General features: G+C 40.7%; 1 protein-coding gene across 1 annotated transcript in view; it reads right to left on the reverse strand.

The window, feature by feature from the left end:
• CNTNAP5 (contactin associated protein family member 5) overlaps positions 1–25,803 on the reverse strand; it is an 883,495-nt gene that overhangs the window by 480,578 nt on the left and 377,114 nt on the right. The window contains exon 5 of the mRNA XM_059704743.1: positions 6,726–6,929. Within this exon, the coding sequence (XP_059560726.1) occupies positions 6,726–6,929 (204 nt within the window). The remainder of the gene's footprint in view (positions 1–6,725; positions 6,930–25,803) is intronic.

A 25,803-nucleotide genomic window follows, 5' to 3' on the forward strand; every position in this document is an offset into this window, starting at 1 on the left:
TACACAGAGCTACTGTATTTTTCCGTGTATAGGATGCTATTTTTTTTCTAAAATCGTTAGACTGAAAATTGAAGGGCATCTTATACATGGAAGTCATCCAAGGAAGGAACTGCGCCTGTGGGCAGCTGCCCATACTTTGTCAAACAGGCTTTCTCCAATCATGAGCCTTATTTAACTGATGGCAGCTGATGCAATAATTGGAAGTGGAGGTGGAGAGTGTGCAGATGCAACAGGGACTGGAGTGTTCTGAGCCCATAAAAATGTCAAAAAATAAAAAAAAGATAAATACTGGTAAGCAATTGTCCTACTCTGAAAATTTCAAACTGAATATAATCAGCTATTGCAAAAGAGCATGGAAATAGAGCTACAGAGAGTCAATTTGGGCCTCCTCCCACTGAGTATGTGATTAGACAGTGGAGAAAACAGGAAGAACAACTCCTTAAGATGCCAAAAAAGAAGAAGGCCTTAAGAGGAAAACAGTAAAATGTTTAAAATATTGATTTCTTAATTTTGGGTTGGAAAAGTGGGGACAGTCTTACACATGGGGGCATCTTATACATGGAAAAATATGGTAATCTATTAGAATCAGCCACAGCAGGGATAAGTAGGTAATGAGTCAGGTGGTCTGCAAAGAGAGTTGCATGGAAAGAACCACAGTCTATCTGCCCTCAAAGACCATCTGCAGCCTGTAATGGCACTGAACCCCCACCTCATCCAGTATCTAAAAGGTAAAGTCAGAGGTTAGATAAGAAACACATGCTGGAGACCTGCCACTAAAAGAAACTGCTGGAGTGTCCACAGAAGCCAGAGGGAACTCCCTTTTCCATTGACCCAGCACCATTCTGGAGCCTATCCCCTGGGATTCTCTCTCTCTCTCTCTCTCTCTCTCTCTCTCTCTCTCTCTCTCTCTCTCTCTCTCTTCATTTTCCTAAAACAAATAAATAAGCAAACACAATCATGGATGGTATGAGCGCTTTCCACTTTGAGAAGAACATAGATGTTACATAATATGTTTTAAGAAATCATGTAAATAATGAAGAAACACACTTGAAAATGTACCCAAATTTTAATAGAAGACATGACTGGGCTATAGGATTTCAAGTGATTCTTTCCTTCACTTTGTTATAATTGCTTTTTTATTTCTTTTTAAGTTTTCTAAAACTGAAACATTTGATAATTTTTTTTAAAGATCATACACAATAAAAAGTTTTCCCTTTGATGTTTCCAGTATCCACCTGGAATCATTAGTAGTTATTACAATTCTATTGACTATATTCCCTATAGTATACTTTACATCCTCCCAGACTATTTTGTAACTACCAATTTATACTTCTTAAATCCTTAAACATTTTTTACCCCATCTCCCAAACTCCCTCTCCTTTGGCAAATAACTGTTGGTTCTGTGTCTACAAGTCTGTTCCAGTTTCTTTCTTTTTTTTAATTTTGTTCTTTAGATTCCACACGTAAGTGATATCATGGGGTACTTGACTTTTTCTAACTAACTTATTTCACATATAAGTCCATCCATGCTGTAGCAAATGGTAAGATTTCATCCTTTTTTATGGTCAGAGCTCTTTGTATATACCAGAGCATTTTTATCCACTTGTCTATTGATGGGCACTTGGATTGTTTCCATATCTTGACTTTTGTAAATAATGCTGCAATAAACATAGAGGTGTATACATTTCAATTTAGTGTTTTGGATTTCCTTGGATATATTTCCAGAAGTGGGAATGCTGGGTCATAAGGCAGAGTTCCATTTTAATTTTTTGAGAACCCTTCACACTGTTTTCCACAGTGTGCCCCAGTCTGCATTCCCACCAACAGTGCAGGAGGGTTCCCTTTGCTCCACTTGTTGTTGGTGGATTTATTGATGATAGCCATTCTCACTGGTGTGAAATATTTCATCGTGGTTTTAATTTGCATTTCTCTAACAATTAGTGATGTTAAGCATCATTTCATATGCCTATTGGTCTCCTGTGTGTCCTCTTTGGAGAAGTGTCTCCTCAGATCTTCTTCACATTTTTTAATTGGATTGTTTGATTTTTTGGTGGTGAGTTGTGTAAGACCCTAATACATTTTGGATACCAATTCCTTATTAGATGTATCATTGACATATTTTATAATCTTAAAATAATAGTGCCTGGCTGTGTGGCTCAGTTGTTGAGTGTCGACCACTGAACCAGGTCACAGTGAGATTCCTGCTCAGGGTACATGCCTGGGTTGTAGGCTTGATCCCCAGTAGGGTGCATGCAGGAGGAAGCCAACCAATTATTCTCTTTCCCTCTCTGAAATAAATAAAACTACATCCTATATAGTAAAAAGCTAATAAGCAAATTGACGGAACAGCAGAAAAAAGAGTCACTATGATGCTCACTGACCACCAGGGGGCAGACTCTCAATGCAGGAGCCCCCCTCCCCCCCCCCCCCCCCAGTGCAGGAATTTCATGCACTGGGCCTCTAGTTTTAAAATAATAGTAAAAAAAATGGTTAGACATAACTAGATATTAATAGTGGTAACACCTAATAGGTAGCTGTGCAAATTGAACAAGTGATTTATCCTCCTTGAGCCTAATATTCTACATGAGTAAATTGAAGTTAATGTTTACTTATCTAATAGGCAAGCTCTGAAGTTTGTATGGGATTCTAGCCCATTGTGACTATTTATAAATATCAAACACTGTTGTAGTGAAGAGAATGGCTCATGAGGCATTTAGGAGAATAGACTTGGTAATGAGCCAGTCGAACAGGAATGGTGTGTATTTGTCAGGCCTGATGTTTGAAATGGAAAGCCCTGGTTTCCAATGGACTCCATTTGCCTCAAGAGCCTACTTTAGGTAGGTGCCCTAAACAAAGTGTTATCTTGCCCCCGTGAAAGCTGAATTACAGAGATTTTATAATGGGCAACTCAACACAATTCCCCATAAGTGGATGCTCCCAGGGATCTGCTGGCTAAAACTGAGATATGGAGAGATACAGTACTGACATGTGGATGCGTCTCTCTAGAAGAGGGAGCTACTAAAAAGCTATCCTAGGTGACTGCATAAACAGGTAAATACAGGAAACCATGGAAACTGATAGAAATGGGGTGAATCCATGAGCAGATGAAAATATGAAAGCATTCCAAAACTATGAAGAATACAGACAGAAGTTGTTCTTACTACTGAATCATTTGCTAAATGAGGTTTTACTTTGTTACCACCACAGTCAGAAATATAGAAAAGCTTAAATTTGGAGGGAAAAAAGGCTTCCTTTGTATTCTATGTATTATCACAAGGAGCAGGTCCTGTTTATCTCAACATATCCATCTCTTTTCAGGAGGATGTGGTAGCGCAGGACATGGGACATTAAAATATGTGTTGAATAAATGAGTAATATAAAGAGCTTCTGTTCTTGATACTTCCCCATCTTCATTTACTGTCATAAATTACTCATTTATAGTGTTTTGTGGTTTTTATGTCCATGCTCTGTAAGATAGTTATTATTAGCCCTCATCAGAAATGAATAAAAAAGACTTGTAAATAATGCAACTTTCCCTATAATATATAGCCAGCACATATCTGCAATTACAGTGAAATTTGTTGCATGACCACACCTGTTCCTTTCCATCAACATGCACTGAGGTAACAAAGCTATAGAGGGTGAATGGCATATATAAATTGGAAATATAAATAGCTTCAACTGATAGATTTAATATTACCAACAGAAGACACCAGATATACTGGCAAGTGATAGTAATTTCACCCACAATGCTCTTTAAGCCACCTATAAATGGGGAGGGGCTCCACTTCATTTATCCATACATATATCCTGGAATTTGAAGGCCAGTTAATGAACCAATGCATTTCTGCTGAATGTTTAGGTGAGTCTGAACTAATCTTCATTCTTATGTCTCTCTTTCTAATTGCTAAAATTCATTTATCTATGATTTTCCCCAGTCTTTGATGCAACTTGAACTTACATACTCAATTCTGCTAAGACTTTTTGTTACTATCTGACAGTAAATACTGATTGATAATTCCCTTTCACAGGTATAATATCCACCCCATTCCTTAATACAAATGTTTATTAAATGGGAGACAGGAAAATGGTCACTTCTTTTTCCCTCCACTTGGCTCTTTTTCTGATTTCTTTTTTGAATATTTTAGAACTCTGCTCCCCGCCTTCTGCAATTGGCTCACCATTCCTTCAAAAGCACCTTTGATCATATAAAGGAGGGTGAGCCCTCTCTTTTTATAAAAGATAGGAGGTTGATTGCAGTAGAATGAAGATCTGCCTGAGGTGAGGAAGGCCATTATAGATGCCAACCTACAGTGAGAAGCCTGTGACCTACATGTGCGGAAGACAAGAGGGCATTCTGTACTCAAGTAATCAGCATTTGGCAAGTCTAGAGCTCACCCTGGCCCAGCCAGGACACCTAAAGAAAGCAGTACTTCCCTTAACACTAGATTGCCCAAGGAAGTCATTTTGACTGCTTTTTAATTTCAATTAGAAAAACAATTATGTATATAAGGACACAATGTCTTAGAATTTTGTGACTTTTTGTACAACGTATAAATGCGTTTATTAATAATTGTAGTTACCTCCCCCTCCTTCATTTCCAGTATATATATATATATATATATATATATATATATATATATATATTATACCTATATTGCCCAAAAGCAGTCATTTTGACTGCTTGGGACATTTTAGACTCTTATTATTGAATTGAGTAAATTTCTTATATGACCAGTTCGGCTCTGTATTGAAATAACAGTTTTCATTTTTTTTTCGATTACCGTCACATGATAACATACAAGTACATGACAAATTGTCAATACTTGATAAGTTGCAGTTGCTCAATAAGCTAAACTAGTACTTGTTATTCGAATCTTTATGCAGTGATAATTGTTCTAATAAGTTGTTTATTTTATTTCTTTTGCGCCCTAAATTCATGAAAGAAATGTCGAATAGAAGTGAGTTATTGGAAAAGCTAAGGAACATAAGTGAAGAGTGCTCCGATATTATTCTTTCACAATGCAGTCATTTTGATGCTTTTGGGCAATATAGGTATATACTAAGTTTCAGTCTTTCTAGTGTTAATGAGATCCAGGAATGCCCAACAACTTAGATTTTTCCTCATACACATGAAACCTTTACTCCCCTAAAAAACACCAATAAATTAAAATGTTCTTTTCCTTTTTTCTCCTGGAACTTAATTTTCATAAATGTACTAAATAGAATGGATTGTGAAAATGCCTCGTTATATTATGTGTGCGCACGTGTGTGTGTGCATGTGTGTTTTAATTAGTCAATTATTTTAAAAAGACATTAACAGATAAATAGGTATAATATACACACACACACACACACACAGTGGGGCCTTGACTTACGAGTTTAATTTGTTCTGAGACCAAGCTCGTTAAGGAGCTCGTTAACTCAAATTACTCTGTCAACTCAATGCAAAAAATAGGCTGAGAGACAGCTGGTATCTCAAAAAACTCATTAGTTGGGACACCTGTAAGTCAAGGCCCCACTGTGTGGGTATATATATATATTAGAGGGCCGCTGCATGAAGATTCCTGCAATAGGCCTTCTTTCTCCTGGCTGCCAGCACCAGTTTTCCTCTGGCACCCGGGACCCAGACCTTCACTCTGGCCACCGCCTTCCATCTTCGCTCTGGACACAGTCTTCGCTGAGGCTGGAGCCTTCAGTCTTTGCTCCTCGCTCCGGCCAGAGTCTTCAGTCACTGGCCAAAGCTACTCCTGTAGCTCCTTCTGCCCCCCACCCTCCCCCTCATAGCTTGATCACTGCTGCGCCTGCAGACCTTGACAACAGGTTCCTGGGTCCCAGGGGGCCGCCTTGCCTGCAGCCTGGCTTTCTGCAGTTCCTGGGTCGCACAGGGGGGCCTGGATGGCAACTACCAGTGTCCCACCCTGCCTGCAGTATGCAAATTAGCCGCCAACTTTGTTGGTGGTTAATTTGCATATCCCACTGATCAGCCAATGGCGATGGTAGCGAAGGTACGGTTAATTACCATGTTTGTCTATTATTAGATAGGATATATAAAAGGCTAGTGACCAACCCTCCATCCGACCAACCTACTGGCCAGTACATATGACACACACTGGCAATTTAAAAATAAATGTTGACTCGCGCATGTGTGATACATATAAATCTCTCACTGGCACCAATCTAGACAGAGTAGGAATATTCCTACTTGAATCTGTTTTTGGACATGTTCAGTTATATGTTGCTTTCTCTCGAGTTTGAAGATCATGTGATGTTAAAGTTAAAGTTGTAAATACTTCATCACAAGGGAAATTAGTCAAGCACGCTGAAAGTAGTATACAAGGAGATATTAGAATAAGTTTAATCAATTTATCAGTCATTGTTTTTATATCATGTTTTTGTTGTTGTTATATTATGTTGCTATTTCTTATAATTAATTTCCCTTCAATGTTCATGAATCTGTGCACCAGGCCACTAGTAAATAAATACTTAATCAAGCAATATAAACCCCAGCACTTAGCTTGTATTTCTTCTTACATACCAATATTATCTAATGTAAATAATGCTATCTATGGCTTAACCATTTTGAAATGTGGTCTTTTCCTTCTCAAACATGGATTGTGCTCCAAGGACTTCCACTTGATAATCTAGAAGGACAAGGACTGTGATCTGCTACCAAGAGGAATTTCCCACAGGCTGACCTGCATAGGGGGAAAGCCTGACCTTACCCAAGTTGAGGTGCAGGGCAAGCCTCCCTTTCTGGAGCTCCAGCGTGATATAGTCTCCACGCTGACCTTCTCCATGGAACAGGACCCCATCCCCTTGGATGCTCTTGAACTTCAGAGAGATCACGTCTTTGAGGGTGCTCAGCAGCTTCTGATTGAACCTGTACAGCAGGGAGCTCCTGCCATCAAAGTCAGCAACATCTGATTCTGGGCACAAAGAGAGAGAAAGAGAAAAATCAATGCATATTCTCTTAACTGCCAGTTCTGTTTCCCAGCGTAGTTGTTGTCCATTTTATAGGCATGTTTCGACATCTGGAAAGGCCTGTTGTTTGAAGGGGAAGAATATAGACTAGACCCACCCTAATTAGACTCAGGGGAATAATTCATGAACGGGCAACCACCACACACTGAGTTAAAATGAACTGATCATCAGTCTAGAAGCAAAACCTCTCATTAGTGATATGTCAGTTTTGTTGAGGGAACAGGATGAGAATACCACAAGTACCTAGATCAGGACCTGCTGTGTCAGATGTTGCTTTGCAATAATACCTCCTGATTTGTCTTTCTTATTACTTTGCTTGATAATCAGAGCTGCTTGATCCCCTTCTTGCAGGCTCAGCATTAGAGGTGAAAATATAGACTATTATTCAACTCTGACCAAATAATACTGTAGTCTGAGAACCCTGTGTTGGGAAGGATTCTAAGATTTTTATCTGGTTTTGGTAGAAAAGAATATGCAGTAAGGAAGACTTTGCTATTTGGAAACAGGGCAAATATATTGCATCTTTACCATCCCTGGCTCTGTCTTGTGCAGGTGATAGTTATAATTTTAGTCTTTATATACAAGAATGTTTATTTATGATTGCTAAAAAAAGGAGATCATAAAGTGTAATTTAGATACACTTATACAATGGGTGTGTGTAAACATATCTAAAAAGTGTATGCCAAAAAGTTAATAGAGATTTTCACCTCATTAAGGAATATATACGGATGGCAAATAAGTATATGAAAAGATGCTCCATATCATATGTCATCAGGGAAATACAAATTAGATCAACAATGAGATATCACTGCACACCTATCAGAATGACTTAACTCTGAAGCACTGACAATACCAAATGTTAGTGGGGATATGGAATAACAGGCTGGCAGTTTCTTACAAATCTAAATATACTCTTACCATCCTATCCAAGAATCACATTCCTCTGTATTTATCAAAAGGAGTTAAAAAAAACTGCTGGGATCTTGCCCCAGCAGGTCCAGGGGTCCCCAAAGGTGTGGACGGAGTCGGCGAAGAAGGAATGACATGGAGACAGCGTTCAGTTGATCAGCAGCCTAGCCAGGATCTCTAGCCAGGATCTCCAGCCAAGTTCTGGTCAGGATCTCCAGCGAAGTTCTGTTCAGGATCTCCAGCGAAGTTCTGGTTAGGATCTCCAGCCAGGTTCTGTGTCCATGTTCTCTTGCTAGGTTTTCCAGCCAGGTTCTCCAGGTTCCCCAGCCAGGTTCGGTCACCAGATTCCGTAGCCAGGTTCTTCAGCCAGGTTCTGGCTAGGTTCTCCAATCAAGTTCTGTAGCCAGTTTCTGTCCAGGATCTTTTGCCATGTTCTCTCCAGCGAAGTTCTTCTGTCTCTAGGTTCTGTGTCTAAGTTCTGGGCCTCTTGGTTCTGTCTTCTAAGTTCTGTGTTGTTACATCTGTATTTATACCAGTTGATTCCAATCCTCTCAATCTCTATTCCAAAGTTTAGGGCGTTTCTTATCTCCATTCCAGGGAGTAAAGATTATGTAGCTTAAGCGTGATTGTTCATAGTTAAAGTGATTAATTACCCGCCTGGCACTTAGTTAAGAGGTTTTATTCCCTCCCTAACTTCAGGGGAAAATCCCTACCTGGGGAAACAACCTTTCTCAGAGACCTTGGTTAAAACACATAGTGCCAAGAAGGTGAGCAAACATATTAAGAACAGTATGCCATATATGCCAGGTCCCTTGAAACAGCAAGCTTGGACCGGCTCCTGGCAAAAAACTATGAATACACAAAAATCTGCATGTAAATGTTTAAAGCAGCTTTATTTATAATTTTCAAAATTTGGAAGCAACCAAGATGTTCTTCAGTAGGTGAATCAATAAACTGTGATATAACCAGACAATAGAATATTATTTACTGCTGAAAAGAAATGAACTACTAAGGTGTAAGAGGATTTGGAAGAAAATAAAGTGTATATTACAAAGTGAAAGAAGCTAATCTGAAAAGATTACACACTGTGAGATTTCAACTATATGGCATTCTGAGAAAGGCAAACATAGAGCATAGTAAAAAGATCAGTGTTTGCCACAGATTGTGAAGGAAGTATGAAGAGGCAAAACAGATGATTTTTAGGGCAGTGAAAACATTCTGCATTATACCATAATGATGGATACATGTCATTATATTTATACAAAACCACAGAATACACAACACTATGGGTGAGCAATAAAGCAAACTGTAGATTTTGAGTAATTATGATGTATCCATTTAAGTTCAGCAGTTGTAATAAATGCAGTATTTCTGTTGAGGGGGTGCCATGCATGTTTGGGGAAAGTGGGATATAAAAAACTCTAAATTTTGGTGTGAATCTAAAACTGCTTTAAAAATAAGTCTTTAAAAAAAGTTAGTAGGAACTCAATTTGGGAGGTGTTATTAAAATTATTTTTACATTATATTTTATTTTTATTATAAAAACTTGATAATATATTTTATTACTTTTATAGTAGAAAAATAAGGCTAATTATAATTTTAAACAGATTCATTATATGCTATTTTATGCGGATGAAATGATGGTGAATGGGTATTTGATGGGGGTGGGTTTAGTCATATTTGAAATAAGCTACTCAAAAATTCTCATTTTTTATTATTTACCAAGAAATTATAATTCACAGGTTGAGTATACACAATGATACATTAAGAAAGTTTTTTGGCCAATAACCTAAAATTATTGTTTGTAAAACTGAAGTTCTGAAATGAAAATAAGCATAAAGCATACTTTATTGTAATCAGTTTTAAAATACAAATTTATAACTTATTCTTCAGGAGTAAAGTGTTTTTAACCAAAAGTTTGCTGATGACTGTTCGGACCCTAAAAATAAATTGTCCACATATAGAGAGATTTTTATAAAACCCCAGTTCTTTCAGACCCTCCCCACACCACCCCAGCAGTGGCCTGTATCTGTCCCAAATACAGTAGCCATGGCTTGTTAGCTGGGTCACTTTGGGACATGCTACCTCTCTAAGACTTGATTTTATAAAGTGGGGAAATATATATTCTTCAGAGAAGACTATTATGAGAATTAATGTGAAAATACATATAAAGTGATAGTATGCATAAATTGATGCCATTGTGTCTGGCACATTATTTGTGGTAAATTAACTATAGAAGGAATATTAAAGTGATTGGTATAACTAGAGGGATTGAGTTCCTATCCAGTCCATTTTAGTGGCAGACACTCTACCTCCTCATGAGAAATGACTCTAATTTTTTTTTTTTTATTATTCAATGGTTTACTGCTCAGGGAATGTCCAGTTAGCCTCAACTTTCCTATTCCACCACATTTTAATTTAAATTCTTCATCTGTGCATGGTGTGTGCATTGTGTCTGAATGCTTTCTTCTGATTGCTTCCCTTCTTCCACTGCACCAGACTCTGGGTCTGGAATGAGGTCCTTAGGAGCTGTAGTGGACAGGACATGCAATGTGTGGATAGTGATGCTGACATGTCCTATCTAATAATAGAGAAACATGGTAATTAACCATAACTTTGCTACCCTTCCCATTGGCTAATTAGCGAGATATGCAAATTAACTGCCAGCCAAAATGGCAGCTGTCAGCCAGGCAGCTGAAGCGAACATGAACATAAGGCTTGCTTACTCCAGTGAAGGAGGAAGTCAACGTTCCCCGCCTGCTGCAGCTCAGCTCTGAGCTCCGGATGAAACAATGTTGCAATTATAGAACCTAAACAACCCCAGAAACCTGCTTTTAGCCAGCGCGGCCTCAGAGCTCAGAGCGGCCAGTGATGGCAACAGAGTTTCTATTATAGAATCTAAACAAACCCAGGTACCTGCTTTCAGCCGGCAACGGCCTCAGAGCTGGAGCCTGCTCTCAGCTCCAGTGACAGCTATAGAAGGTAAATTAATCTCAGAATAAAAAAAGAAAGAAAAAAGGAGAGGCTGGGAGCTTAAGTCACCCACCAGCCTGAAAACAGCCCTCAGCCCCTCACCCAGACTGGCCAGGCACCCCAGTGGGGACCCCCACCCTAAAGGGGGTGTGACTAGCTGCAAACAGCCATCATCCCATCATCCAGGCTAGCCAGGCACCCAAGCAGGACTCCCACCCTGATCCGGGACACCCTTCAGGGCAAACCAGATGGCCCCCACCTGTGCACCAGGCCTCTATCCTATATAGTAAACGGGTAATATGGAAACTGACCCTAACAGCAGAAGGACTGGGAATGACTGGTCACTATGACACACACTGACCACCAGGGGGCAGACGCTCAATGCAGAAGCTGCCCTCTGGTAGTCAGGGCACTCTCACATGGGAGGAGCTCTGCTCAGCCACAATCCAGGCTGATGGCTGCCAGTACAGCGGTGGTGGTGGAAGCCTCTCCTGCCTCCTCAGCAGCACTAAGGATGTCCGACTGCAGTTTCAGCCTGCTCCCCACTGGCAAGTGGACATCCCCCGAGGGCTGCTGGGCTGCCAGAGGGATATCTGATGGCCATCTTAGGCCCAATTCCCTGGGGAGCGGGCATAATCCAGCAGGTGGTCATCTCCGAGGGGTCCCACACTGAGAGAGTGCACAGGCCGGGCTGAGGGACCCCCTCCTCCCCACCGGGTGCACAAATTTTTGTGCACTGGGCCTCTAGTCCTATTATAAAATAGAGAGGAGCACCAGTGCTATGGGAACACAACATTCAAACACTGCCTATGAAGTGGGAGAAGTGCTTCCATGAATAGACATAGAATTTGTTGCTACTTAAAAGACACACTTGTGGCATGGTTGGAGCCCAGGGAGCCAGGGGAGGTTTGCTGACACAGCCCTGTGCCCCAAGTTGCTAACAAACCCACTTTAGAGGGCAGATTGGCCCCTCCTGCTTGCAGCCAAGTCCTGTGGAGACAGACGCAAACCATGGATCACTTGTAGCTTCTAGAAGGTTGTTAAAGCCAAAGGAGGACAGTTTCTGACAGTGCACCTCCACAACAGCTCACACAATGTGGTTGGGAGTGAGCCACATAGTCAGCCAGCCTGAGAGGAGATTATCCATCCTCCAATGGGACAATTATATTCAAGACCCAACTACAACAGGAAAACCCAAATAAACCAAGCAAGGGGCTTTCCCAGGTCACCCTGCCCAGGAAATCTAAGAGATTGCACCACTGGATCCACAAAACACCTACTACATAAGACCACCTCACAAATTCTGGGAGGCATAGCAGTTCGATCTAATACATAGAAACAAATACAAAGGGTCAGCAAAAATTGGGAGACAAAGAAACAACCCTCAAATGAAAGAAAAGGAGGAATCACCAGAAAAAGAACTAAATTAAAAGGAGGCAAGCACTTTGTCAGATATAATGTTAATAAAGGTGCCCAAACAATTTAGTGAGAACCACAAGCAACTTAATGATAATTATAAGGGACTTAATGAGAGCTACCGCAACATGAAAATAGACTTTGAAACAATACATAGGAGTCAATTGGAAATGAGGTATGACACAGCTGAAATAACACAATGGAGGGTTTCAAAGTCGACTAGAAGAAGCTGAGGACTGAATCAGCAAGTGAGAAAATAAGGTAGAAAAAAAACACCCAAGCAGAGCAGCAACTGGAAAAAAAAATAAAAAGAAGGAGGAGAGACTAAGAAAGCTTTGGGACAACATGAAACGTAACAACATTCACATCATAGGGATACCAGAAAAAGAAGAATCTGAGAAAGGAATAGAGAACCTGTTTGAAGAAATAATGGCAGAAAATTTCCCTAACCTGGTGAAGGAAAATGTCACTGAAGTTCTGGAAACACAGAGAGTTCCAGCTAAGATGAACCCCAAAGGGCCCACATTTAATAGCAAACATTAAAGACAAAGAAAGAATCTTAAAGTCTGCAAGGGAGAGATAGAAAGTTGTCTACAAGGGAGCTCTCATTAGACTGTCAGCTGATTTCTCAATAGAAACACTTCAGACAAGAAGGGAGTTAAATGAAGTATACTAACTAATGAAAACCAAGGGACTACACACAATACTACTCTATCCAGCAAGGATATCATTGAAAATCAAAAGTGAAATAAAGAGCTTGGCAGACAAAAGAAGACTAAAGAGTTCATTATGAGAAATGCTAAAGGATTTTTGTAAGAAGAAGAAATAGAGAGAAAGAGAAGAACACAGCATAAAGAATAAGAATGGCAACAAATAAGTACCTATCAATAATAACCTTAAATGTAAATGGATTAAATGCTCCAATCAAAAGACATAGGGTGACTGAATGGATAAGAAAACATGACCCATATATATGCTGTCTACAAGAGACCCACCTCAGAACAAAAGACTCACACAGAATGAAAATGAAGAAATGAAAAAAAAATTTTTTCCAGGCAAATGGAAATGAAAAAATAAAAAGCTGGGCTATCAATGCTCATATCTGACAAAATAGACTTCAAATTGAAGGCCATTATAAGAGACAATGAAGACTACTTCATAATACTAAAGGGATCCATACAAAAATAGGATATTACTCTTGTTAACATATATGCAACCCAAAAGGAGCATCCAAATCTTTATATATAAAAAGCCAGTGTCCATGACAACCAAGTGACCTATCACCATAAGGTACATTGAGCATCTCTCAGTCCCTTCCCCTTCCCAGCCCTCAAGCAGGGCAGGGTGGGACTGGGGACTGGTTAGTGGGATGAATGGCTGACCTCTTGGTCCCTTCCTCTGGTTCCCAGGCTCTGATGGATCAGTAATGGTGAACGGGGTACTGGGTGGGTGGCACGAGAACAAGGCTGGCTGACAGGCTATTGGGATCACCAGCTCATCTCCAGCTGCTCGGGGGCTCAGGCCTGCGGGAAAGCAGGAACCAGTGGCTTCACCTCCATATGCATGCGCCAGGCCAGCAACTGATGGAAGGAACGTGCTGCCCACTTGGGGATGCTAACACTGGGGCGGGTAGGTGGTGGGCATGCCCTGCAGCTTCTGTCAGCGCCTAAAGCCTCAGCAGCAGTAGCAGCAGTAGCAGTGGTGATGGCAGTGGCAGCAGCAGCCCCAAGCGGGCAGCGCATTCCATCAGTTGCTGGCCTGGTGCATGAGCATGAAGGTGAAATCGCCTGGCACCTGCTTTCCTGCAGGCCTGAGCCCCCAAGCAAACAGGGATGAGCTAGTGATCCCAATGGCCTGACAGCCTGGCGGCGGAGGAAGTGTTCAGCCTCGGGACTGGTGAATGGGCAGAAGATGGCCCTGATCGCAGGAGGCTAGGCCCTAGGGACCCTACCTGCACAGTTTTGTGTGCTGGGCTTCTAGTATATATAAAAAACAATCCCTGGAGGATTTTAAGGGAGAAATGGATGGCAACACAATTATAGTAGGGATTTTAACACCCCCACTGACATTGCTGGATAGATCTTCTAGATTAAAAAAATAAATAAATAAACAAGGAAACAGTATTCTAAATGACACCCTAGAACAGATGGAATTAATGGGCATTTACAGAACATTTTACCCCAGAGATACAAAATACAGTTTCTCCTCAAGTGTATGTTGGAAAATTTTCAAAGATAGATGACATGTTAAGACATAAACTAAGTCTATACAAGTTCAAGAAGATCAAAATAGTATCAAGCATTTTCTCTTATCAAAATGGCATTAAATTATAAATCAACTATAATAAAAACACTCAAAATCATTCAAACACATGGAGGCTAAATAGCATGTTCTTAAATAATGAATGGGTTTCCAAAGAGAACAAGGAAGAAATTAAAAACTTTCTGAAAACAAATTAAAATGTACACACAACAATCCAAAGTTTATGGGACACAATGAACTTGAGATGAACCTGAGAGAGAATTTGATAGCATTATAGGCCTACCTCAAAAAACAAGAAAAACTTCTAATAAACTATCTAACCCTACAACTTAAAGAAGTAGAAGGAGGAAAACAAGAAAAGGCCAGAGTAAATAGAAGGAAGGAAATAATAAATATTGGAGTGGAAATTAATGACATAGAGGCAAAAGAATTACAAAAGATCAATAAAACCAAGAGCTGGTTCTTGGAAAAGATAAACCAGATTGATGAACCCCTACTTAGACTCATCAAGAAACATAGAGGATCAAAAAAAATTAGAAAGTAAAGAGGTTAAGTAATAACTGGCCACACAGAAATACAAAGGATCATTAAAAAATACTATGCACAACTATATTGCAACAAGCTGGACAATATGGACAAAATATACATATTCTTAGAAAAATACAATCTTCTAAAACTCAATCAGGAGGAATCAGCAAATCTGAATAGGCCAATAAATACTGATGAAATTGAAGCAGTGATCAAAAATCTCTAAGGAAACAAAAGCCCTTGTCCAAATGGCTTCACAATGGGAGTTTTACCAAAAATTCTAATAATTAGCACCTATGCTCCTCAAACTATTAAAAATAAAAATCAGAGAGAAAAACACTTCCAAGCTCTTTTTATGAGGCTAACATTAGCCTGATTGCAAAACCAGATAAAGACACTACAAAGAAAGAGAATTACAGGCCAATAACCCTGAAGAACATAGATGTTAAAATCTTCAACAAAATATAGCAAATAGAATCCAGTAACATATAGAAATGATCATACACCATGATCAAGTGGGATTTATTCCAGGGATGCTAATCTGGTACACTATTTGCAAATTAATAAATGTGTTAAACAAATAAACATTACATAAATAAGTTGGAAGACAAAAATCTCCTGGTCATATCAATTGATGCAAAAAAAGTGCCTGACAAAATCCAATAGCCCTTTTGGATAAAAAACTGTCAGTAAAATGCGAATAGAGGGATCATATGTGACAAATCTATAGCTAATACTCAATGGGCAAAAAATGAAACCATTTCTCCTAAAAAAAGGAATAAGACAGGGATGTCTACTGTCACCACTCTTATTCAACATAGTAATGGAAGTCCTAGCCACAGCAATTAGACAAGAAGAAAAAATAAAAGGCTAACACATTGGAAAGGAGGAAGTAAAACTGTCATGATTCACAGATGACATGATATTGTACATAGAAAACCCTAAAGATTTTACCAAAAAACTACTAGATTTAATAAATAAATTCAGCAACATACAGGATACAAAATTAACACCCAGAATTTGATGGTATTTTTTAAACATCAATAATGGACTCTCAGGAAGAGTATCTAAAGAAAAAAAATCCTATTTATCATTGCAATAACAAAAAAATTAAGATATTTAGAAATAAATTTAACCAAGAAGGCAAAAGACCTGTACTCAGAAAACTACAGGATCATTGAAAAAAAGAGATAGAGGAAGATATAAACAAGTGGGAGAATACACCATGTTCATGGATGGTGCAATCAACATCATTAAAATGTCCCTACTACTCAGAGCAATCTATAGATTCAATGCTGCAGGGAAGAATGGGACTTGGTTGGAAAATCTGTAAGGAGGAAACTCTGAAAGATCAGAACTTCCTGGGGGATTTGTCTGAAGGCAACAGCCCTTGCCTTGATCTTTCCAAAGAAGTCTGTGAACATGCAAGCCCCTGGGTGTTTACTGGAATCTTTATGCTTAGTTTTTAGATGTCCTTGCTTAGAGGACACTGCAGACACATGTGTCTTCTCGAGGATGCTTGCTCTACTGATAGTATCTAATTGTTATTTTTAGTTCAAGTTGTTGCTAAATTAAAAGACTAAGGAGGCAGGAGAATGGGACTGTTTGGTATCTCTAGCCAGGGAGTCCCTTAGCCCTCTTTTTCACAGAAATGTGTGTCAGAGTAATCATTCATCCATCGCTCAGGGTCTGCTTGTCAGTCCTGGCACAATGCAATTCCTATTAGTACACCAACAGCATATTTCCCAGATCCAGAGCAAACACTCCAGATATTTATGCAGAAACAAAAAAGACCCCGAATAGCTGCAGCAATTTTGAAAAAGAAGAACAAAGTTGGAGAAATTACCAAACCAGATATCAAGTAATACTGGAAAGCCACTGTACTCAAAACAGCCTGGTACTGGCACAAAAATAGGGAAATAGATCAAGGGAACAGAACAGAGAACCCAGAAATTGACCCAAGATATTATTCTCATTTAATGTTTGACAAAGAGGCAAGAGCATACTATGGACTAAGGACAGTATTTCAATAAATGGCATTGGGATAATTGGAAAGGTATGTGCAAAAAAATGTAACTAGACCACCAACTTATACCATATACAATAATAAACTCAAAATAGATAAAAGACTAAAATGTAAGTTATGAAATGATAAAAATCTTAAAACTATCCATAGGCAGCAAAATCTGAGACATCTCTCATATCAATTTGTTCACTGATACATCTCCTTTGGCAAAGGAAACTAAGGAGAAAATTTTTTAAAAAATGGGACTATATCAAAACAAAAAGCTTCTGCAAGTAAAAGAAAACAGCAACAAAATGAAAAGAGAGCCCACTGCAAGGAAGAACATATTTGCCAATGATACATCCAATAAGGGGTTAATTTACAAAATATACAAGGAACTCATATAACTTAACAAAAGGAAGACAAGGTATACAATGAAAAAATGGGGAAAGGATCTAAAAAGACACTTCTATAAAGTGGAAATACAGAGGGCCAAAAGACATGAATAAACTGCTTAAAGTCACTAATCATCTGAGAGATGAAAATTAAAATGACAGTGAGGTATCACCTCACACCTGTCAGAATAGCTAGCATCAATAAATCAACAAAGGGAAAGTGTTGGTGAGGATGTAGAGAAAAGAGAACCCTAGTACACTGCTGGTGGGAAGGCAGACTGGTGTAGCCACTATGGAAAACAGTATGGAGTTTCCTAAAAAAATTAAATATGGAACTCCCATTTGACTCAGTGATCCCACATCTAGGAATATATCATAAGAAACCAGAAGCACCAGTCAGAAAGAATATATTCACCCCTATGTTCATAGCAGCACAATTTTCAATATCTAAGATTTGGAAACAGCCTAAGTGCCCATCAGCAGATGAATGGATTAGAAAACTGTGGTACATCTACACAATGAAATACTAAGCTGCTGTAAAAAAAAAAAAAAAAAAAAAAAAAGAAGGAATTTTTACCATTTGCTACAGCATGGATGGACCTGGAGAGTATTATGCTAAGGAAAATAAGCCAGAGAAAGACAAGTATCACATGATCTCACTCAAATATGAAATCTAATGAACAAAATAAACTGATGAACAAAATATATCCAGAGACATAAAAGCATGAAACAAATGCATGATGAATTTAAGAGGAAAGATGGGAGTGGGTGGGTGGAAGGGGATTCAATAGGGACCTTACATACATATATGCATAACCCATGGACACAGACAATAATGTGGTGAAAGCCTGAGAAGGACGGGGGCAGGGTGCAAGGGGTTAATGGGAAAATAAAAACAAAGGGGACAGCTGTGATACTTTCAACAATAAATGTAATTTTTTTAAAAAAAAGACACTGTGCTGTGAGTCTCAGACATCTGAGTTCTCTACTCTAATAACTCTCCCAATTTGCCACAGAATTCATCATCTAATTCCATCTCCTCAAATGTCTAGCTAAAATAGTGACAAAATTAATGACATAAATTAGATGACATGGGTTATCCCTAAGAAAAGATTTCTATTTTGCTGTGGGATCTTAGGAAAACTTAACCAATTGATATAACAGGAACAAAAGAAAATATTGTGGAAGTCCAACAGATATGGGTTTCAATTCTGTTTTTGCTACCGACTGGCAGGTAAACTTGAGGCAACCTTTTTAAAAAATATTATTTTATTGATTTTTTTACAGAGAGGGATAGAGAGTTAGAAACATCAATGAGAGAGAAACATCGATCAGCTGCCTCCTCCACACTCCCTACTGTGGATGTGTCTACAACCAAGGTACATGCCCTTGACCGGAATCAAACCCGGGACTCTTCAGTCCACAGGCCGACACTCTATCTACTGAGCCAAACTGGCTAGGGCAAGGCAACCTTTTCAACTTCTCTGAGATTCAGTGTTCCTATCTGTAAAATAGAGCCAAGAGAAAGCTACCCACAAAGTCATTGTGAGAATTACATAAATCTCACACCTGGGGATGACTAGACACTCAAGAGCATTGCATTCTCTCATTTCATCATTAATCCAAAGAATTTCTGCAGTGACCAAGGCTTGGAGCATGCCATATGGACAATATAAAGAACATGGTATGAAGAAATTCTGTTAGAGTGTGGAGTTCATATCCTTCATGTCTCACTGAGCAGGCATGCATTCAAGCCCTCATCATCACCTTCCATATCTATATTAATAAAAGCCTATGTGGCCCTTACGTTCGATGTCATCACAAGATGGCCGCCACAAGGTGACCTCCAAAAGGTGACCACCACAAGATGGCCACACACACAGCGAAGGCAGGACCCAGAGGCCACTCCATGCAGTGAGGCCTGGGGGTCCCACGACTCCACACAGCATGGAGGAGGCCGGTCCCGGCATCTTTACCACCTTGCACAGAGGAGGCTGGTCCTGGAGGAGGAGGTGGGTTGTGGCAGGGGAGGCAGTTGGGGGCAAATAGGCCAGTAAGGGAGGGCAATTGGGAGCAATCAGGCTGTCAGGCAGAAGCGGTTAGGGGCAATCAGGCAGGCAGGCAGGCGGGCAAGCAGTTAGGAGCCAGCGGTCCCGGATTGTGAGAGGGGTATTGGACTGCAGTTGGACATCCCCTGAGGGGTCCCAGATTGGAGAGGGTGCAGGCCTGACTGAGGGACACTCCCTACTCCATGCACACATTTTGTGCACCAGGCCTCTAGTTCTTTTTTTTTTAAATATATTTTATTGATTTTTTTACAGAGAGGAAGGGAGAGGGATAGAGAGTTAGAACATTGATGAGAGAGAAACATTGATCAGCTGCCTCCTGCACACTCCCTCCTGGGGATGTGCCCACAACCAAGGTGCAGGCCCTTGACTGGAATCAAACCTGGGACCCTTCAGTCCGTAGGCCAACGCTGTATTCACTGAGCCAAACCAGTCAGGGCTCTAGTTCTTAAATAACCTCCTAACCATCCTCTTTGGTTCAACTTTCATCACCTGCCCCTGTCCCATTCTAACATTTTCATAAAACAAGTTACATCACACATAACCTTTGCTGAAGCCTTTCAGTGAACTCCCCTTGCATTAAAATTAAGTCAGATCTCTAAAACCCAGCAGTATCTAGCACTGAACTCCTTTCCCACCTCATCTGCTACTGTCTCACCAACCTTGATTTCCCTCTGAGCACATTGTACTCATGTGTTTGTTATTGAATGCCCTGTGTGGAGGAGCCGGGGGAGGGTAACATCTACAAAGTGTACACGCTGAACCCTGTAATGCTCTAAATGCTTTTGTGTATGAACTTATTTAACCTAAATAAGATCCCAGGAGGAACAGACTGCTATTATTTCTGTTTTACAAATGAAGAAACTATGGCACAAAGAATGAAGAAGTCCATAGTTAGCCAGTAGCAGAGCTAAGACCCTAAGGCATCTGGCTTAACCCCACTCTGTGTGTGCTGGGCACTTTCCAAGTGCTGACCCCCTCTATCTGACACTCTGATGCTCAGGTCAGCTTGTTCCTTTCTTTAACAGCTTCCTCTCATTAGTTAGTTAGCTGGTCTTCTAAGTGTCCTACTACTTCCTTCAGAAGTCACCTCCCAACGGGAATTTGATACATGGCTGTTCCCTGATCTGTTTTCAGGCCTCTGCAGCATGGCAGTGCGTCCCCTGGGGGCAGGGTCAGATGTGCATTAACCAGCTCATGAGTCAGAGCATTGATCTGTTGAGAAACACCTGTGAAAAGGCTCAGTAACCCAGTGAGCTATGCAGTCCCCAGCGTGATGATGCTGATTGCCCTTGACTTCCTGAAGCGTCACCTGCCTGGACTCTGTAAGCCAGTGGTTCTCAACCTTGGCTGCACGTTAGAATCACCTGGGAATCTTTTTAAAAATCCTGATTTCTGGGCCTCATCCTCCTGAAATTCTGTTTCTTTGTTACTAATGTTGTGGCCCCACCCCATAACAAAGAAACAGAATTTCCGGAGGATGAGGCCCAGAAATCAGGATTTTAAAAAGATTCCCAGGTGATTCTAATGTGCAGCCAAGGTTGAGAACCACTGCACTAAGGGCTCATTTCCCTGGGGCATACACTCAACCACTAGGGACGTGACACCTGCATTGGTCATGCATGATCCTGAGTATAGAGGTGAGAGGGCCCTTTGGAGAGCAGAGAATCAGCCTGACAAAGAGCAGAGCTGCCCTCTGGGACCACCAACAACTAATGACAGAAACTTGGCCAATCTAAGAGGACTCAGCAAACACCCTGGATCTTTGCAATACGCATTAAGTCACACACAAAGTTCATCAGCTGTTTCACAAATGGAAAGACAGGGGGTAAAAAAATAACTTTTTAAGAAAAATGAAAGGTTTCCCCAACTGAATACTTAATATTCCTCCCAGGCACGGGAGCAAGGTAAAGTAGTCAGCATTCCCAACTTCACTTGGATAAAACAGATTTGAAATGATAACAATAAATATCCATATTTATAAAAATATTGCTCTTTAAGAAATCCTATTTTATGCTGGTTTTCACATTAGATAGTATTAGAAACATTTGTCCTGATCCTCTGGTTTGATACTTAATTTGGGGCATGGAATTTTATTATGACATCAACTCACACATCTTGAAAGAAGATTCCCTTTAACAACACAAAAACAAACAAACAAACAAACAAACAAACAAACAAAAAACTAAGACTGTTGGAAGGTGTATAAGGAGTAGAAATAGGCTCCTATTGGCAGATGGGGAGTTGTATGATCACCTCAGAATGTGGTCCTAAGGGTACAATGAAAATAACAGAAAAGTAAATAGACCTTCTTTATTCTCCTTAGCAACTCATAGAGATTTCTCACTCTTAATTTAGTAATTCATTTTCTACAGAAAAGGAACTCATTAATATATTTGCCTAATCTAATATTCTTAACAGCTTTTCAATGTTCATGTTTTCCCAATTTATGAAAAGGGGAAGACAAAGCACAGAATGACCACGTACTTGCCCAAAGATATACACATGAAAATGAGCCATACCTGCTGCATCATAAAAAAAAAGGGGGGGGGGGTTGGTAAGAATTATATCTTCTGTATAGTGAGACTGTCCCTGGCTTCATGCAGTGAGAAGCAGATATGTGCTGGAGAGTGTGCATGTATAGGGGTGTGTGTGTGTGTGTGTGTGTGTGTGTGTGTGTGTGTGTGTGTGTCTGTAGGAAAGGATATGCCAATTTTAACCCCTTGAGTGCCGGGAGCGCTATCAAAGCTTTGAAATGGCGTCCAGTTCTAAGTCTGCTTTTATTAGTGATGATGATATTGCTAAATATGTCAATGTAGTAAAGCTTTCCTTAAGTTTTTGAATATGTAACTTCATTTACCTGAGATTCATAATTTTTTTTCTAAACTGCTGTAAAATCAGCAAAAATGCCTTGGCAATTTTAGCATAGTTCTGAGGATATTGGTTGGCACTCAAAGGGTTAAAGGAAGGTGATGTTGAACAGGAAGTTTCCGTTTTATTGAAAGTTGATGTGAATTTGTGGTTTCCGCTCTTCAGAGACCACGTCCACTCAGAAAAGTGGCTCCTTCCTGGAAGGACATGGAAATCACCACACATCTGAGGGACTCTTGTGGGAGATGTGCAATATCCTTCCTGCCCTCACTTTCTCCACTAAGCTCGATTCCCCATCCTCGCTGACTTTTGTGGTCTCTCATCACTCAGATATTTTTGCATGTGAACCTTTACTAAAGCTGCTCAACATGGCAGAGCCCAGTTCAGTACAGGTCGACCTTGATAAACTCAGTGACGTCCCTGCCCAAGGGCTGAGGTGGAGATGTGGTGCCCAAGACTGCAGCCCAGCAGGAGGCAGAGCCACTGTTCCTGCAAGCAGGACAGCACAGGCCAACCTCAGTCCACAGGATCCACACCTGCTACAGCGGTGGCCCCAGAAGTGTGCTTTCTGCCCCTGCGCACTTGGCGTCTCCAGGGAGCTTTTAGGAGGACAGGATTTGGTACCTCGTGGCCGACCTATGGGATAGGAAAGTCTGCTTTGTACCTTTAAGTGATCCTGATGTTTACCGAAGTCCGAGAACTCTGTGCCAAAGCACAGGGTCACCCGGGGCAGAGGGAGTCTAGGGTTGGGGGCAGGGTGAAGTGTTTCATGATGGAGGGTCATTTACAAATAAAATAATGTGAGTTTCAATGTGACCTTGAAGTCAATAGAGAAATAATTATGAAAGTATGTGTAGTAGGGAAAGCATAGGGTCAGGCTTGGATTTTAGAAAGACTCTCTGGTTTGTAGTAAGTTTATCTGAGCCACTTGTTTGATCAGCTCCCATTCCTCTTCTGGCTCCTTAGCCCACCCTTCTCAGTGGAATTACCCAGTTCCAGTTTCTTTGCCCCTTGACAAGGTGTAAAGTCCTAATATGTCCCTTGGGGTGTTTTGCTGTGTTTTTCCATTCCTGCCACTGATGCAAGCTGACCACACATCAGAGCTCCTTAACTCATGAGCAGTGACACCCAGGACCCAGCTCTTAGGCATTTACTTCCCAGAGTAGACAATTTCTCCCCCTTTAAACATTGATTGTTAGAATCTCATTATTGTAAACTCAATTCAATTCAATCGGTGGCTTGTTAAGGTGGCCATACATTGGCAGACTTTTCTAAAGCATAAAAGACAGATGAGCTATGGACCTGGAAGTCCTCAGGAGAAAGGCAGTTCCCACAGCTCACAAAACTCTCCCTTCAGGTAGGATAAATGAGACACCCACCACGATGCATCCCACAGTACTGAGACATTCCCCCTCATCCAACCAGGAGTACTGAGACACGCTCCCTCATCCAACCAGGAGTACTGAGACACGCCCCCTTCTTCCAACCAGAAGTACTGAAACACACCCCCCGCATCCAACCAGGAGTACTGAGACATGCCCCCTCATTCAACCAGGAGTACTGAGACACGCTCCCTCATCCAATCAGGAGTACTGAGACATGCCCCCTCATCCAACCAGAAGTACTGAGACATGCCTCCTCATCCAACCAGAAGTACTGAGACATGCCCCCTCATCCAACCAGGAGTACTGAGACACGCCTCCTCATCCAACCAGGAGTACTGAGACACGCCTCCTCATCCAACCAGAAGTACTGAGACATGCCCCCTCATCCAACCAGGAGTACTGAAACATGCCCCCTGCATCCCAGAGTGCTGAAAAACAACCATGCTGGCTGACTTCCACTGAGCCCATAATTGCTAACCTGGCTGTCATAGCCTGTTTTCTGAGAGGGGCATAGTCTGTCACATTTGATGGATGTTAGTAGTTTGTCAACAAACCAGTGGAAAAAGAGCTCCACTGAATAAAAGATTCTCACCTGGAATCCCAGGTGAGCTGAGCAGGGCTCTGGCTGGATTGGTGTCCTCAAGGTCTGGAAAGCCCAGCTTGGTGTGGACAGGAGAAACTCGATTCCCTGGAGATAATTCCTCTCACTCAGACCCTTCAGCTATTCAAAGTTAGCGAGGTTTTCAATACAATCACAGTGAAAGCTACTCTCCTAACAACCATACAAAAAACATGATCATTACTCAGACCACACACTTGCTCTGAATACTCCAAGTATTTGGTTAGCAATCCACAAACCACACAGATTCCCACCATCAATTCAAATTTGCACAGATCCTCCACCAATTCTGAGACTTTTCCAGGCCTCATCAGAGGCTCATGATAACCTCAGATAAACTATGACAAGTAGGTAAATTCCTAAAGCTAACTGTGCCAACTTCTAAGAATAGATTTTCCTACAGAATTTCTCACATTGCTATGCATGACAGCAGGCAAAAACAGGACAGGTGTCAAGGAGGCAACACAGAAAAACAGTAATAGTATTAAAAAGATGAAACTCCAAATTCCAATCCTAACTTCAGCATACTATTTTAGCTCTTAGAGTGAGACCTGCCTGCACATACCTCAGACTTGTAGGCACCTCTGAGTACACTTCCAATTTCTAGTTCAACGGGGCTGTTCACTAATCACAAAGATTATGCCAAAATAATTTATTCATTTAATGGAACTTCCAAAGCAGTAGAAATGCTTTGTTTATTCCTAAATTCACTGACACATATTGGCATATTCTGTACACCTTTCTGTCACTGTGCTGTGCTGTGCTGTGAGAGACAAAGATGATTGAGATGCAGGTCGCTCCATTCAGGGACTCAGGCACAATAACATTAACTACGCAGAGAGCCCTAGATAATTAAACTGGAACAACAGCGCAGGCTCAGACTACAGCAAGCAAACTGATCATCCCCAGTGGAAAGTGCAGCATGAACCATGGCAGGTCACCCCTACTAGGGAGCAGACAGGCTAACAAAAGCTTTCATGAAGGGGATAAGGTTTCACAATCTATTCACCAGTTCACAGAAAGAATCTTCAAGACATAGGCCAACACTGAGCAGCTAGCCACTGTGAAAATAGCATAAAACAGCGGTGAGCTGCTTCCGGCTTCAGAGGACCATCCATGGTCTTTAGCCACAACATACACTTCCTCCCTGAAAGGGTGTTTGCACAAGGAGAGACATTTAAAGAGCTGTGCCAAAATTGGAGAAGAGAACTGTAATCTCCCCTCCCAAGACTAGTTATTTTTTGAAAAAAACAAAAAACAAAAAAGAAACTTGCCATGGTTTTATATTTGGGGAAATTGAACATCGTTGTTAATGATTCTACCTGGGCACAGTCTTCTGAACTTTGTACAAGAGGCCAGTGGGAGGAGTAACAGTAAATTACCCAGGTGA

This window comes from Myotis daubentonii, chromosome 7, assembly GCF_963259705.1.
Source record: "Myotis daubentonii chromosome 7, mMyoDau2.1, whole genome shotgun sequence".
Taxonomy (NCBI): Eukaryota; Metazoa; Chordata; class Mammalia; order Chiroptera; family Vespertilionidae; genus Myotis; species Myotis daubentonii.